Here is a 13,914-nt window from a genome sequence, read left to right as displayed (position 1 = left end):
AACCCTTGGTACTTCTGCTTAAGCTCCCACCAAGAACGAGGGCTGTGATGGGAACTCAGTGCTTGAAATCACCAAGCCTAATTAGACATTTTCAACATCATTGACATCAGTGCAAAAGGCAAGTAGCCTGTATGCTGCATTATGTTAGAATTAAATAACTTGTGTGAAGTAAAATCAATGATATGTGGTGATCCTGTTTTAGAATTGCACTCTAAGATATAATACTGACACTAATAGTTAAATGCAGTCAGAAGTTTATTGGGTGTAGAGATAAAAGTTATATCAAAGTAAATAGAGACTTTTTAAAAATATATCTTTCCATTAAATCCCCAGTGTCTTCAATGGGAGTTTCTTGCTAAGCATCCTAGAGTCATTAATAATAACAACAACAAAAAATGCCTACAAAAACTTCAGTTTCTAGCAACTCAAATCTTGCAAGAGAATTCCTCATGGATGCAAAGGGGTTAAATATATACAAACAGTGAGACTGCTGCAAAAGTGTTCTGCTTCTAGCTGAATAAACTCATTTTCAATGAAAACATTTTTCACTGGCCACACATGGCATATTAAACAGCATCTTTTCAGTATATTAGTTGGAAGTCTATGCAACTTATGCTGTCAGACAAGAGAGCTATGGTATTGTTGTCCCTCTGAAGTTCCAAACACTAAGAAGAATCAATTGTTCCTTGTAGGACCAAATGGGAAGTATTCAGGAAATTCATGAATAATTTTTAGTGCTTCATTGTAGAGTTCCAGATCTGAAAGATGGCAAAGAAAAAGGTTGTGATGCATAGGTTAAATTCCCCACTAGCAAATGACAGCATTAAAACATTGCTTATTTTAGAGCAGTAGAGCTGAGCCTTCTCCACCTCTGCCCTTATCCTTCTTAGTTCTGCCCAAGCCCACCAAATTTTCATTTCCTGGAGGATTATTTCTAGGCCAGCCAACTGCACAATCAACAAGCTCCAGTGCAAGGTAAGGGAAGATGAAGAACCATGTGGCTGGGAGCAGAGGAATGATTAGACCAGGGCCGTAATCTAGGTCAGCTCAGGCTCTGAGTTCGTCCCTACAGTTTAGCAGTAGGGCAGTATATTCCCATATATTCCCAATTTTTCCCATGGTAGTGTCCATTCCTACATTCTTCTCCAGATCTGGCAGCTTGAAGAATGACACTGTCCAAAAGAAAGGATTATCAGGCTCTCCCTTCTTCCTTCTTGAAAGCAGCAAGTTCAGAATGCAAAATTAATTTATTATAAAGGTATATTCTTACTTACCAAAAGGACTTTTATCTTCTCTGAACTGGACATATGACATACACATGATGGTTGCCTGATTTGTTACTCTTCCCACTACTTCAAGAACTCCTGAGATCTCTTCATCTAGCTAGAGAACATACCAAAAATGACATTAGCATCACCATGTTAGGTGCAGTGTCTTCTGCACAGAACTTGAGCTAGAAATTCTCAGCAAACTGAAGGTTTGTTCATTACAATAGATTCTGATCTGCGTCATGCAATAAAATATGACTGAAAAAAAAGCAAAAGCAAAAGCCTTGAGTCATTTACAGATGTACAGTTTTTGTAACAGGCTTTTCAATTCTAACAGAGAAAAAAAAAGAATGAAGAAACATCAGAAGGAAGATAACACCGTAAGGATACATACAACTGTGCCATTTAATCACTGAACAGAGATAGTAATCTAGGACACAGTCAGCAGAAGAATCTAGGAGATTTAATGCATTACTCTCTCAAGTGATCTGTCAAGAAGCATTCAGAACACAAGGACATTGACATTAAGCCTTTGGTTGAGTAAGAAAAGAGAAAAAAAAAAAGCTAAAAATTACATCTTACCACATGTAGATTCAACTCATGTAGATTTAACCTGTTTAAGTTACTCATTTTAAGAATGTGACACTATTTCTATAACGTCCTTCTAATACTAGCCTAATACTTATTTTTAACCATCTAGTAAGCTTCCTGGAACACAGAAATAGATCTCCCCTCTCCCCATGTAATTTTGTGTTTTTCTGTTGAAAGCAGGGACTGCACACACAGAAACAAAGGAAACTCTCAAAGGAAGAAAGTTAGAAAGTATTTGATAAGCAAATCTAGAAATCTCTCCCTTTATGTTAGGCAAACCAGAGAAATGGGCCTGGCATGGTATTTCTGCACACACTAGTTTCTCCTTCCTTACCTGTTCATACAGCACTGGAACACAGACTGTGAAATGCCTAATGCAACTATGCATTTATAAGCTTCACCCATTTACTCTTACAAAAAGTTGTAGAATCATAGCTCAGATGCTGACACCTGAAGTTTAACAACCCAAAACAAGAAGACTTTTCATGAGCTCATGAAAAGTTAAGAAACAGGCAGAACTTGCAAGAAAATGCCTTTCCTACAAGATGAAGATGAAAACAGCAAGTTTCACATTTATAAAACAGAAGTCTTTGCCAGATCCAACTGCATTTTTCTTCAGTAAGGTGACATTCCTATCTTGAAAGCCAGCGAGTATCACACAGAATTAATTCACATGAAATGGCAGATTTATCAGTGTTTAACAACTCATTCACATAAATGGATAGAAACACTATGGATATATTCAGTTAAGCCATAGCATTTGCCATCATATATAGACTATCTGATAGCTGAAAATATTTGCAAGACAGAAGAGAATATCAGAGTCTTATTCCTTTATATGCAAGGAACATATGAATGCTTAATTGCTTAATGATTATTTTTTTAATAGAAAGAATGCATAAGCTAATTATGAAGTTTACTGGAATACTACRGGAAATGTTCTAAGAGGACAGTGAAATGACAGCTCAAGAGTAGACTACTGGGAAAACCATCTTCTTGGGTTTTTTTTTTTTTTTTTGACTGTCTTTCCAAAATAATCTGTTAGGGATATAAAGATGGTCAGTAAAGAAAGGAGAGAGGAAAAAAAAGCCTAACAAAAATAAAGCAAATAAATGTAGTAGAATATGTCACATTGTAAGCAATGAATAGAGTAAGACAAAGTAGCCAACCAACAATGTCACTGAAAAGGGGAAATGAATTGAGTCTCTTACACCATCTGAAAATTGTTGAACTGATTAACATCAAGACTGCAAGTTCAGTTGAAGAAGCAAGCAGCACAAAGAAACAGGTGGAAAGGGGGAAAACGAGAGATATTTTGCTTTTTCCTGGCTAAAAACGCAATACATGCACGGCATGCACAGATTCCAGAAAAGACAAAGCCCCACTATCTGAAAGAAGCAATGCCAGTTACTTCCAAAGCGATCTTTAACTTACCGGTTCGCTCAGTTCCACGGTTGTATGCTTTCCTTCTCCATCCGAAAGGACAAAGAGTTTCCCAGAAGAATGAATCTACAAAAGAAACCAAGTCCGCGTGCTCAAAATACAGCTGTAAACGGTACAGCCGTAGCTCTTTTACGCCGGAGCTGTGAAGCAGTTCAGGCGCCTGTCTACCGGACCCGGCAGCGCCGCTGCAGACGGCTCCCGCCCGCCCCCAGGCCCAGCGGCGGCGGCCCCTCCGCCCCGGCCACGGCGGGCAGGGCGGCCGCGGCGAGGGGGGGTGGCCGCCGTACCTTCTCCACGCGGCCCACGAAGCAGACGGGCTGCCCGATGTACTGTGCCAGGTGGCTGGTGGCGATGCGCGGGCGCGGCACATCGTGCACGTCCCCCATCGCGGCCCGCTTTCCCGCGCCGACCGGGGCCGCCGCCGTTACCGCGGCAACGGCAGAGCGTCCGGGCGGGACTTCCCCTTCACCTGCCAATCGCCTACTGCAGCGGGAAGGCCCACCCCACCCTCCAGCGCCCTGACGTCATCAAAAGCGCTCTGCGTCCGGGGCGGTGCGCGGAAGTGGGCTAGGTGTGTGACGCTAACTGCACGCGCGGAGCGCTGCCCCGTGACGGAACCCGGAAGCGGAGGTGGCTGCGCGGCGGCGGCGTCGGGCAGGCGGGCTGGTGGGGGCGCGCCGGTGAGTGAGCGTGGGGGGCGGGGCCGTGCGCGAGCGCCCCCCGCGGGCGGGGCGGGGCGGCGGCGCTGCGTGGCGGGGCGGGGGGCGCCGTCCGTTGGTCGCGGGGCGGGAGGGGGCCGCGGCGGGGCGGTGCTTCCCGGCCGCCGGGGACTGGGCTCGCGCTCCGTGCGGCTCTGGGCCGGCCCGGCCCGGGCCGGCCTGGCTCCCTCGCCTCTCCTTGGCCGCGGCGGGCCCCGCCGCCGGGCTCGCGCTCCCGGCCGGGTTTTACCCCTCTGTTTCTTCGAAGATCGCGATCCGATGCTTTGCTCCCTTTTGGTCAAAAGGAAAACCTAAAAGAGCCGCTTCTGCCGTTCAGCTGGCCGTGCGCTCGCGTAGGCTGCCGAGGCAGGGAGGCGTCTTCCAATGTTGCTGTTACTCGTTCCTGCATCTTCCCCATTAATCAGAATTCAAATATTTATGAATGTTTCCATCTCCCAGTCCAGGCCTCTGTCTGATACATATTTTGCCCTTTTTCCCCATATCTCTTCCTTTTAAATTATGCTGCCTTTTCCTCTTAACCGAGCATCTTGCTCTGTATTGACTATTTTTCACTGTTTTGTCTAGCCCTTTAGAAACTCATTCTGCACTCGCTTCAGAATATGACTGCTAAAGCTTTACTTTCCTAATTTTTATTTGTTTTACAGGGGTGTATACTGTTTATTTGAAAACACTGTGTGGCTGTTACTGAAGTAATATCTGAGCATTTCACATTAAAGAACATATATTTGCTGTCATATTGGTCCTATGAGTTAGAGTGAATTATCTCCATTTTTTGAAATGCAACAACTAACTGACATAAGACAGAGCTAAAATCTGGACATGGTTGCCTTCACCATAAAATCTTGCCTTTTTCAGTGTTTTCTCACAAATCTTCCATTGTGTACAGAAGTTCCTTCAGCTTTCCTTTTGCTTGCCAGGAGTCGCGTTTCAGGAAACATTTGAGGCTATCTAACACTGCTGTGTCTTAAAAGGGCAATCCCAACACCACCTTATGCACTGGCTGCCTTTTCTGACCCAAAGTGGGTTAGTTCAGCTTGCTAACTAGCCGAAGGCAACTTTGTTACTTTGCTAGGTTAGTTTTGTGACGGCTCAGCAAGCTGAACCAGCTCACCAAGGAATCAGACTACTGCCAGGGCTCAGCACGCAGCCAGGAATGAGCAGGCAGTGGGGTCGTGGTTTTGGGGGGCTGCACTGGGATGTCATCTCATCTCTTGTCACTATGCCGTTCACCTTTTCATTTGCCAGAGAATATGATGATCATCATCATCATTCAGATGATGATCTGAATAACATATCATAAACATGACGAAGCAAGATGCAGCTGCTGCTAAGTGGCCCTTTAAGGGCCATTGGTGCCTGCCAAACTGGAAGAGTCAGCTATTAGAAAAAATAGATCGTAAAATTTTTTACACATGCATGCCTGTAGCATGCATAGTCACTGTTGAAGCTTTGCAGTCAAAAAGAGAAGTGTTTGTTGGGAAAGGAATAGATTTGCAACATAACAAGGGTATTGTATCTAATAAATGCCTGGCTTTCCATTTTAGCATCTTCTATCTTCTTGAGAGTTTTCTTAATTATAAAATATTGACATTTGTTTGAGTACTGCTGTTTCAAACCTCCTGACTTTACTTTGTCACCTATGCTTTTATTGCCTGACTTCATTGTAATTACCTTTTTATCATGCATTTTTGCTGCATCATTGAGTGTTTTTATACAATGTTAATTTGGATTGCATTGTTCTTGGTGTTTCTTCTTCCATAAAATTTTATGAAAACTTTTATATTTTATGTATGTAAAAAATGTCTTTATTAGTGTTTCTTATACGTATTTCCCTTTTTTGTATTTGTTGATACTTATTTTCCTTTCTCATGCTTTCAAGAAGCATAAGCTTAAGATATATGACTAATAAGAATAAAAGAAATGATCTGTTGTGCTTTTTCTTCTTCAGACAGTAACTTATACTAGGCAAGAACCTTTTAAACTGTTCTCTCAGTGTTACAGAGAGACCTTTTTAACATGCATATTCTTGACTCTTAAATTGGTTGTTTTCATGTCACAAGCAGGGTTGTACAGGGCTGTAAACATCTTGCTCTTTTTCATACTGCTACTTTATTGGTGAATCGTTGTGGATACTAATATGGAAGAGGTTTGAGAATCTCTGTAGTGCCCTCTGTTTTCTCCTTCCATAGATTATATAGCTTAAGCTGCTAGATGTCAAGTTGTTTGGATTCTTTAAGATTGTTTTGTACATTGTTCTGACCTCATTTCATTGTTCATATAATTACTGAGAATGCCACTGCAGTTCTGCTTGGCTGTAGTCCTTGGCCTCCTCTCTGTATCTTAGGCTGCGTTGTTGGCATTTTTTTAATACTAAATTACTTTTCTCTTCCTGTCACTATGAGCATCCTGGAAAAACAGCTGAAAAGTATTGCTGAATATGCCAGGATCATCACTGTATACAAAAAGTTTATTGGATGCAACATACTGGTTTGACTCTAAGGTCACCCATGCTTCTTGTCAAATGAGACTGACAAAAAGCACAAGGAACGAATTAACCCCTTTGTACAGCTCTGTAACTCATCTTTGTCCAATCGTATGTATGTTCTCAGAGCCTCACATAAAGGCGAAATATTTTGTGTAGTTCCACAGAATTGCTATAGTTCACAGTTTATTGCTGGCTAATGACTGAAGTGGTGCCAAAAGCATTATTCTTAACTATCAGCGGTTGAGATTGGAGGAAGAAAAAATTATGTTCACTTTTTGGTGAGGGTGAAACATAAGGAGAAGGGAATTGCTTGTTTCTATCAAGAGAGATTTTTATCTTTAGGCAGTGAATTCAATTTCAGGTCTCCTATAGAAATAAAATTAATCCCATCTGGAGAGGGAAAGTGCTGTGTTATATGGGAGACATTACTGCAGGACTGTGGTGCTATCCCAGAATGGTGGATGTATTTTCTGTCATTTTGTGTTGTCAGCTTCAAAAAAACAAACAAACAAACAAAAAACCCAACAACTTAAATTCTTTTATTTCTATTCTATATGACCATGCATATCCAGGTCCATAAACTTCAAATTTAGTTTTTAATCTGAAGTTAAACTTGTGCAGAAAACCAGTTGTTCTCAGCTTTCGTTAACTGAAACCTCATCATATCTACAAGTAGTAAAACTTCAGCCTGATTCTGCAAGTGCTTAAACTGTGTTCTTATCTTCAAGAGCATGACTGTTTCCATGCAGCTCAGTGTTTCTTTGTTGGGCAGGGTCTTTGTTCTGGTTTTAACATGTAATTCAAGAAATTTAGCAGTTATGTTTCACATTGCTTGAGAGGTTTATGTTTACTTTTGAAGTACTACAGTTGATAAAATTCTTAAGAGAGCCAACATCAGTGTTGCCCATCTAGAACTTCTCCTTTACATATGTACGTACTTTATACTGTTCTACTTTTTTTTTGTCTGTGTGTCCCCCCCCCCCATTATTTTAGTGGATATTTGTTAAGCTTAAACTTAATGACTGTGTTCAGCAAAGATATTGAAATACTGCAAGTAATACTTGGCATGCTCCTTACTTCATATGAGTTACGTGGATCTGTGTGATTTAGGATTTAGCTTTGTGTCTAAGTGGTGAACACCAGAGAAAGAGAGAGCCTCATAAAGCATATTCGTCTTTTAATATGCAGATTCCTTACCACCTCCCCAACATTCACAACCACAAAATACAACATATGCTATTTTCTTCCTTCTGGACCAGTGGTTTCATTCAATAAGAACTTGAGGCCTGAGTTTATGGGATGCTTTGCTTTGTGTTTATTTTTCTTTTTCAAGCAAACAGGGATGTTGTTTTGTTTTTGAGAAATACCGCAGGTAGTGCAATTCAGTTAAAGAAACCTACTTCAGAAACCATAAACTACAAAATAAAGATGAAGCCCTATACAGATCAAGTGAATTTTGTGTTTTTAAAACATTTGGGATATTTGGAAAGGCCTGCCCTCTGTCAGCAAAAGGAAAACATCTAGTATGTTAAAGTTCTCGTAACATTAATTTGGCTTAGAATTGAAACATCTGGGTTTTTTTGTTTTTATGGTTTTTTTTTTAAGTTCTGAAGTTCATGTACATTACATGCAGGATTTAAAAGATGACAAAGGTATGGCTTCCTGTACAACTCCTTTGTACCTTCATTACATGTATACTGAATAAGATGCTTTCCTTGGTATATGCAAGAAAGAAAGGAAAAGGAACACTGTTTGATAGTACTGAAAACTGTACGTGTATCTCAAAGAGGAAAAAATGTGATTGCATGGGGCAACCACAGCTCTGGCACTTTAAGTAGCTGTCTGGAATCTGAAAATCTTTACTAAGGGTACCCATAAGATTTTACACATCAAGTTGATTTTGCTTCTTGTTGTTGTATGCCCAGGAAGAAGGTAAAACTGCATTTTAAAGTGTTCCACAACTGCCTGTCCTTCATACATTATTGGAGCCGAAACCTGACTCTTGAGCGTTACAGCACAGGTTTTTACCACTTGAACTATGGGACTGACAACCCTAATTGGTAGCAGGAGAAGACTTATTCCCTAAGGGCTGAAAAAGGAATATGTTGCTGGCGCCATGTGTTGAGCCAGGACGTGGGGGTTGCTGTGGGGGGAAGGCAAGGAATAAATGAGGTAATTAGGAGTTTCTACTGTGTAATCTCCATGGAACTGGGCATATTAGTATTTCAAGTGTTAAGGTAAGAAAACCAGCAAAAAGGAGTAAGGTGAGGATGAGTAACATTTATTGGTTTGGGTTTTTTTTGTGTATTTTTTTTTTTTTTTTAATGCCTACCTGAGACAGGATAGTTTAGCCTGTTCTTGTGTGCGTCAGTGTAGTTTATTGGGTTGCTAAAAATTCCAGTGCATCCGCACAAGCAAACAGTAGCTGGCCAGCCTCTAAGTATTTTGCATTTAATTCTCAGATATCATTCCACTCTTTGAATTGTAGTTGATTTTGCTGTGTACTATTTATGTATTGTTCCTGAAAGCCAAAGCTTGTACTTCATATAGGACTTTCTATGATTTGGTTTGTGGAAGTATTTGATATCACTTTTAACAGCAGAGTGTGCGGCAGTTTATATATGGTGAATAATCGGTGTGGACTGTGAAGTAAATTGCTACAGGCAACTGGCTAGGACAAAAAAATCTTGCTTATAGTACCATTAAAATTTGGGTAGGAAGTGACGAATTCTGGAAAATAATCCAGGATTTTTTCTTTTTTTTTTTACAAACACTAAGTGGTAGGACTCTTCTCTGTTTCACTGCTTCTAAAGATTCTTCTTTAAATTTAGTCTGAAATAATGTTATCAAAACTTGAGGTCTGTTTAAAACATTGTTGCTTTGTCCTTCCCTATTCCTTTAAGTGCTGGTATCTGCAAAGTAAATCAGGATTCTCTTCCTCTAACCATTTCACACTTGAAATGACATTTTTCAATTTTCCATATTTTATATTGGTGTTTTAGTAGAGAAGAGCTTTATGTACCTTCCTTTAAAACTTTATCTTTGCATTTGACACTTGCACAGCACCTTTCATTCAAAGCACTTCACAAACTGCTACATAGGTTGTTGCCCAGCTGTCCGATTTCAGCACTCGGGGTGCTTGTCTGCACCTCTACTTGTGAGCTAGAGGAAAGCAAATGTTCAAGCAGCTACTGCGACCGAGAGCCTCTTTCCTTTTTTGATTATCTCAGATCTGTGGGCTCTTGTTGCTGTTGCTGGAGGAGGCAGCGGAGAGTGACATGTTGCTGCATTCAACAGAAACCAGTGCAATGTAGGTAGCAAATAGAAAGTAGGTGTTTTATGTATGCTCTAAATAAGCACCCATTTACAGGTTCAGCTTATTGAGGTCCTGTTTGTTCATCACAGGAATGAAGCTTATGAAGTTTTTCGTAAGTTTTTGGAGAGATGAAACCTCTGTATGTCTTATCTTAGAGTCTGTATCTTAAAGCTTAGAATAGTTAGAGAATTTGCTTAGAAGAATGTATTGCTTGTATGCAAATTTATGGTGTGGTTCATAGCTGTTGCACTTTTGTAAAAGCTGGCAGAGCTGGCTATCTTTGGCTAATAGTCATAGGGTTTTTGTTAATATTAATTTGTCCTTTTTTAAGCTGTTCAAAACTGCTTCAATATTATCTTCCAGTCTTGAGAGAGAACAGATCCTGAGCATAATATTTTGCAGTTAACATTTTTATCCCGTTAAAATTATGCTGTATTGTTTTGTTTTATTTGATGCGAATTGAGAGTTCTTAGCCACTTTGGAAGATTCTTTTAGTGAATTACTGTTACGCAAAATTTGCTTGATTATGTTACAGTTTCTTTTAATGGAATCAGTAGTAACTCATAATCAAGTACACCCAAGTGTTAAGCTGTCTCTGCGAACTGGAAAAATTAAATTAGGGACTATGCTAATATTGTATAAGGTTTTGTTTTTGTTTTTGTTTGTTTTTAAACCAATGCACAACAATTAAGGCTGAAAATCTCTAGAGTAATTTGCTCCATTCAAGTACAACTTCACTATGAAGATACATTTCCTATAGGATCGTGCTTTGGGCTTCAAAGTTTAGATGCTTTAGAACTGACTAAGAAAGTTTGAAAGAAACTAAGAAAGTTTGTGTAATGACAATTTGAAGTAGCGGAAGCTATATGAGAATACGGAAATGTGCTTGACAAACACTGAAGCAAGTTTCCTTTCACTTTTCTTTAGAAAGATTGAAGGTTTTTTATGGTTCTGCCTCCATTCATAACTTCATAGAAAAACCTTTTGTAGTTTACTCTTTTTTGTGTGTGTATTGAAAGTCAATTGCTACACTTAACTGTAACATCAATGTATTTAGCTTTTGGAATGGTGCCAACTTCTTATGCTGAATTCTGTTGTTTTATAATTATCTAATGTTTTTTATCTTCATTTTAGATAACAACTTTAAAAAAGAGGCTATGTTCAGCTTCTTCCGAAAAAGCCAAGATTCAAAGAAGGTTACAGTGCCAGAGAGAGAAGCAGATGGATTTGTTATTGTGGGTAAGTGATGCAGCTGTATAAAATGGTTCTTGTTGTCTTTGAAATGTAAAGATTTCTTTGAGGTGCTTAGACAAAATGAAAAGAGGTAACAGAAGCTATGATAAAAATTATTCAGAATTCTCACTTTTATTTCCAAAGGAGTGCATACTCCTAATATAATCATTTGGACTAAATACCTAAAGTATTTTTTTCTCCTCATATTCCATTTTCTGAATAGGCACAAACTCTTATTCGAGATGGTTGAAGATGTTTCTTGTTTTCCTCTCATATTGTGAGCAAGGAAAAGTTACCTCCTTACAGAACAAGTAAGCTCAATGTTGAGGATTCTAGCTTTATGATTAGATTTGAGGGAAGAGAATATCTTATTGCAGCTGTTAGAGGACTATTTTTTCAGGTTCCCTCCTTTTAGTATGTCCCCCAAAGTCTTTTTATATTAAAAGCCTCAAAGCATCTCTGTATAGCTAGTCATATAGTGAATGTAGATGTTCTGTCTCAGAATTTGACTCTTGATTAATTTGATGAAAATTAAGCAGTTTAGGTTTTTTGAGGTCTTTTTGTTATTCAAAAATGAAACTGTAGTGTCCTTAACCTGTGAACTGGGTAAATTTTCAGATTTAAGTAAGCTCTTCCACAGTCTTGTAAGAAGTCTCAAGCATGCAGAAGACAAAAGAATTTATTGCCATTGTGTTGTAACTGATCCTTTTCTTTTTCGCCACTTGAAAATTCATGTTTTCCTCCTTGCAAACCTGTCATCATCAATATTCAGCTTCTGCTGCTCTGATTTACTGACTTTTTCTTGTCAGGATTCTTATTGTGTTGTTCTATTTAAGCATTGCTTCTTCTTGAGACTTCTTGATGTTTAAGTCATGATTATCAAAATCTAATAATACGAAAGCTTTATTAGGAGCACTTAAATTCATTGTAATTTTTCTCCATTAAAGCAAATATCCCAGACCACCTACCAGTTGTTAAAATAGAACTGGTGTCACATCTGTGACTCTTTGTGATGTCATGTTTAACAGTTGTCCTCCATGAGATTTTTTTCCTCTGCACTTTGTCTTCTCACCCTTATTTTGACGGCTACATCAAATCACTCCAGCGCTTGCATTGTAGAGAAGTTAAAGGACACACACTTTGATCTCAGAAAGATTTGGTGACCATTTTAGAAATATTCCCTGAGTTTCAAATTCTGCAATGGGCAGAGAGTTCTGCACCAAATGTCTCTTAGGTGCTGCAAAAATAATCTTAGTGGTCCTAATTCTAAATTCAGTTTTGCTTCATTCTTTTTTCCTGAAGTGCTATCACTGATTATTTAAACTTTGTTCATATTGTGTATTAAAGCAATCTGTTAAATATAAACTTTAGAAATATCAACTATGCTTAAGCTTTCTCTTTTTTTTTGCTAGTACAACAGTTAATTTTGCAGACTACTACAAAACGGACTGTAATTTCATCTTGCCTTACTTTTACTTGGCAAAAGAATTGCCATCAGCTCTGCTAGTGGAGCATATCACTATCTTGCTAGATAGAGGCAGTTCTAGGTCAGCACTCAAGTAGCTACTTATCTAGAAGTTTTGTCTCTGTTTATCTAGGAATAGGGGCAGTCCAAAAAACATAACTATTCTGCTGGTTTGTTTTTTATTACTCAAATGGGAGCTATTGAAACTTTTAAACTTGGGAGTAAAATTGTCAAGAATACCAACACTAAATGTCTTCAACAAATCTTACTAAGTTATAGGAGAGCCATCCTTACAACTGCATCTCCAGGTTATTAGTGTGAATACAGCTTTAGGCAGTGAAAAGTCTTCAATAGGATGAGAATTTAATTTCTTATGTTTTAAGTTGGTTCCTAAACCCAGTCTTTCATCCAAAGCATAGAAGAATGGAAAGCCTGGTTTGCTAATGTTCCGTAGACAAGGGAGGAAATGCTTTCTTTCCCTTTTCTGAAGAAAAGAGAAGAAAAGCATCCTCAGGGGATACTTGCTCCTGTTTTCCACTGTAGTGATCAGGAGAGCTTGTCTGTCACAAATCCCTTGGAAGGCTTTGTTCACACCATGCACCACTGATAATATAAGCCATACCTCTTACTGGAAGTCTTGAAGAGACTTATGAAGAAAGAATCAAATGCCCATGGCCATTACCATATCAAAGAAGTCTACGCAGTAATGTAGCGTGAGTACTTAGTGTCACAATTATATGTAGATAATTGTGATTTTCCTAACCACATTTAATTACTTTATCTCCTTCTGTATCATCTAATTTTTAAAAAAGGGGAAAGAAGGTTCAACACTTTCTTGAGAAAGATCCATTGGAACTATCACCATGTCAAATCTTGAGGATTAGTTTTTTACGTTTGGTATTCCCTTTTTTTTTTTTTAACTCCTGCAAGCTATGTTATATATTGTGATATTCAGAATCTACTTTTGTTTGCAGAATATCAACACGTTTGTAATTTCAATCTCTGAATGAAGTTCTTCAACTGGAAAGACAACCTGTGAAGCACCAAAAACAATTTTGCACCATTTCCTCCCATTTGGGGGAAATACTGCATGTGTGGGAGGCAAGAAAAAAGAATTAGTAATTCACTCTATGTAAAATAAATATAAAAAAATGTTTAAAAGAGTTTTATGCCTAACTACCAGTTCACCTATTTCCCAGGTGCTGGTCGTCTCATCTCTTTGTGAAGTTGTAAAAGTAATACTTGTTCTGTAACTGGCAAAATTATTATTCTGGAAAGGGAAGAGAGGCTTATGGGATATGCTCAACACACACAGTAGGTTTTACAGGGTGAATCAGTTGCAGTGTTATGAAAATTTATTTCAGGAGTTTGCCTGATCATTACAAAAGGCTTTT

General features: G+C 39.0%; 2 protein-coding genes across 2 annotated transcripts in view; one reads left to right on the top strand and one right to left on the bottom strand.

Moving 5' to 3' along the window:
- Positions 1 to 237: 237 nt before the first annotated feature.
- Positions 238 to 3,778, bottom strand: RPA3 (replication protein A3). Its single transcript, XM_026090032.1, has 4 exons — positions 3,590 to 3,778; positions 3,294 to 3,368; positions 1,275 to 1,383; positions 238 to 758 (listed from the first exon to the last, which is right to left on the bottom strand). The coding sequence occupies exons 1-4, from the start codon at positions 3,686 to 3,688 to the stop codon at positions 676 to 678; spliced, it is 366 nt and encodes a 121-aa protein (XP_025945817.1). The 5' UTR covers positions 3,689 to 3,778; the 3' UTR covers positions 238 to 675.
- UMAD1 (UBAP1-MVB12-associated (UMA) domain containing 1) overlaps positions 3,596 to 13,914 on the top strand; it is an 85,682-nt gene continuing 75,363 nt past the window's right edge. Inside the window, exons 1-3 of the mRNA XM_026090031.1 lie at positions 3,596 to 3,932; positions 10,957 to 11,061; positions 11,279 to 11,366. Of these exons, the coding sequence (XP_025945816.1) occupies positions 10,980 to 11,061; positions 11,279 to 11,366 (170 nt within the window). The 5' untranslated portion in view covers positions 3,596 to 3,932; positions 10,957 to 10,979. The remainder of the gene's footprint in view (positions 3,933 to 10,956; positions 11,062 to 11,278; positions 11,367 to 13,914) is intronic.

Source organism: Apteryx rowi, unplaced genomic scaffold, assembly GCF_003343035.1.
Source record: "Apteryx rowi isolate R43461 unplaced genomic scaffold, aptRow1 scaffold_845, whole genome shotgun sequence".
Lineage (NCBI taxonomy): Eukaryota > Metazoa > Chordata > Aves > Apterygiformes > Apterygidae > Apteryx > Apteryx rowi.
The sequence above is the reverse complement of the archived record's forward strand: the minus strand, read 5'-3'. Positions and strand labels throughout refer to the sequence as shown.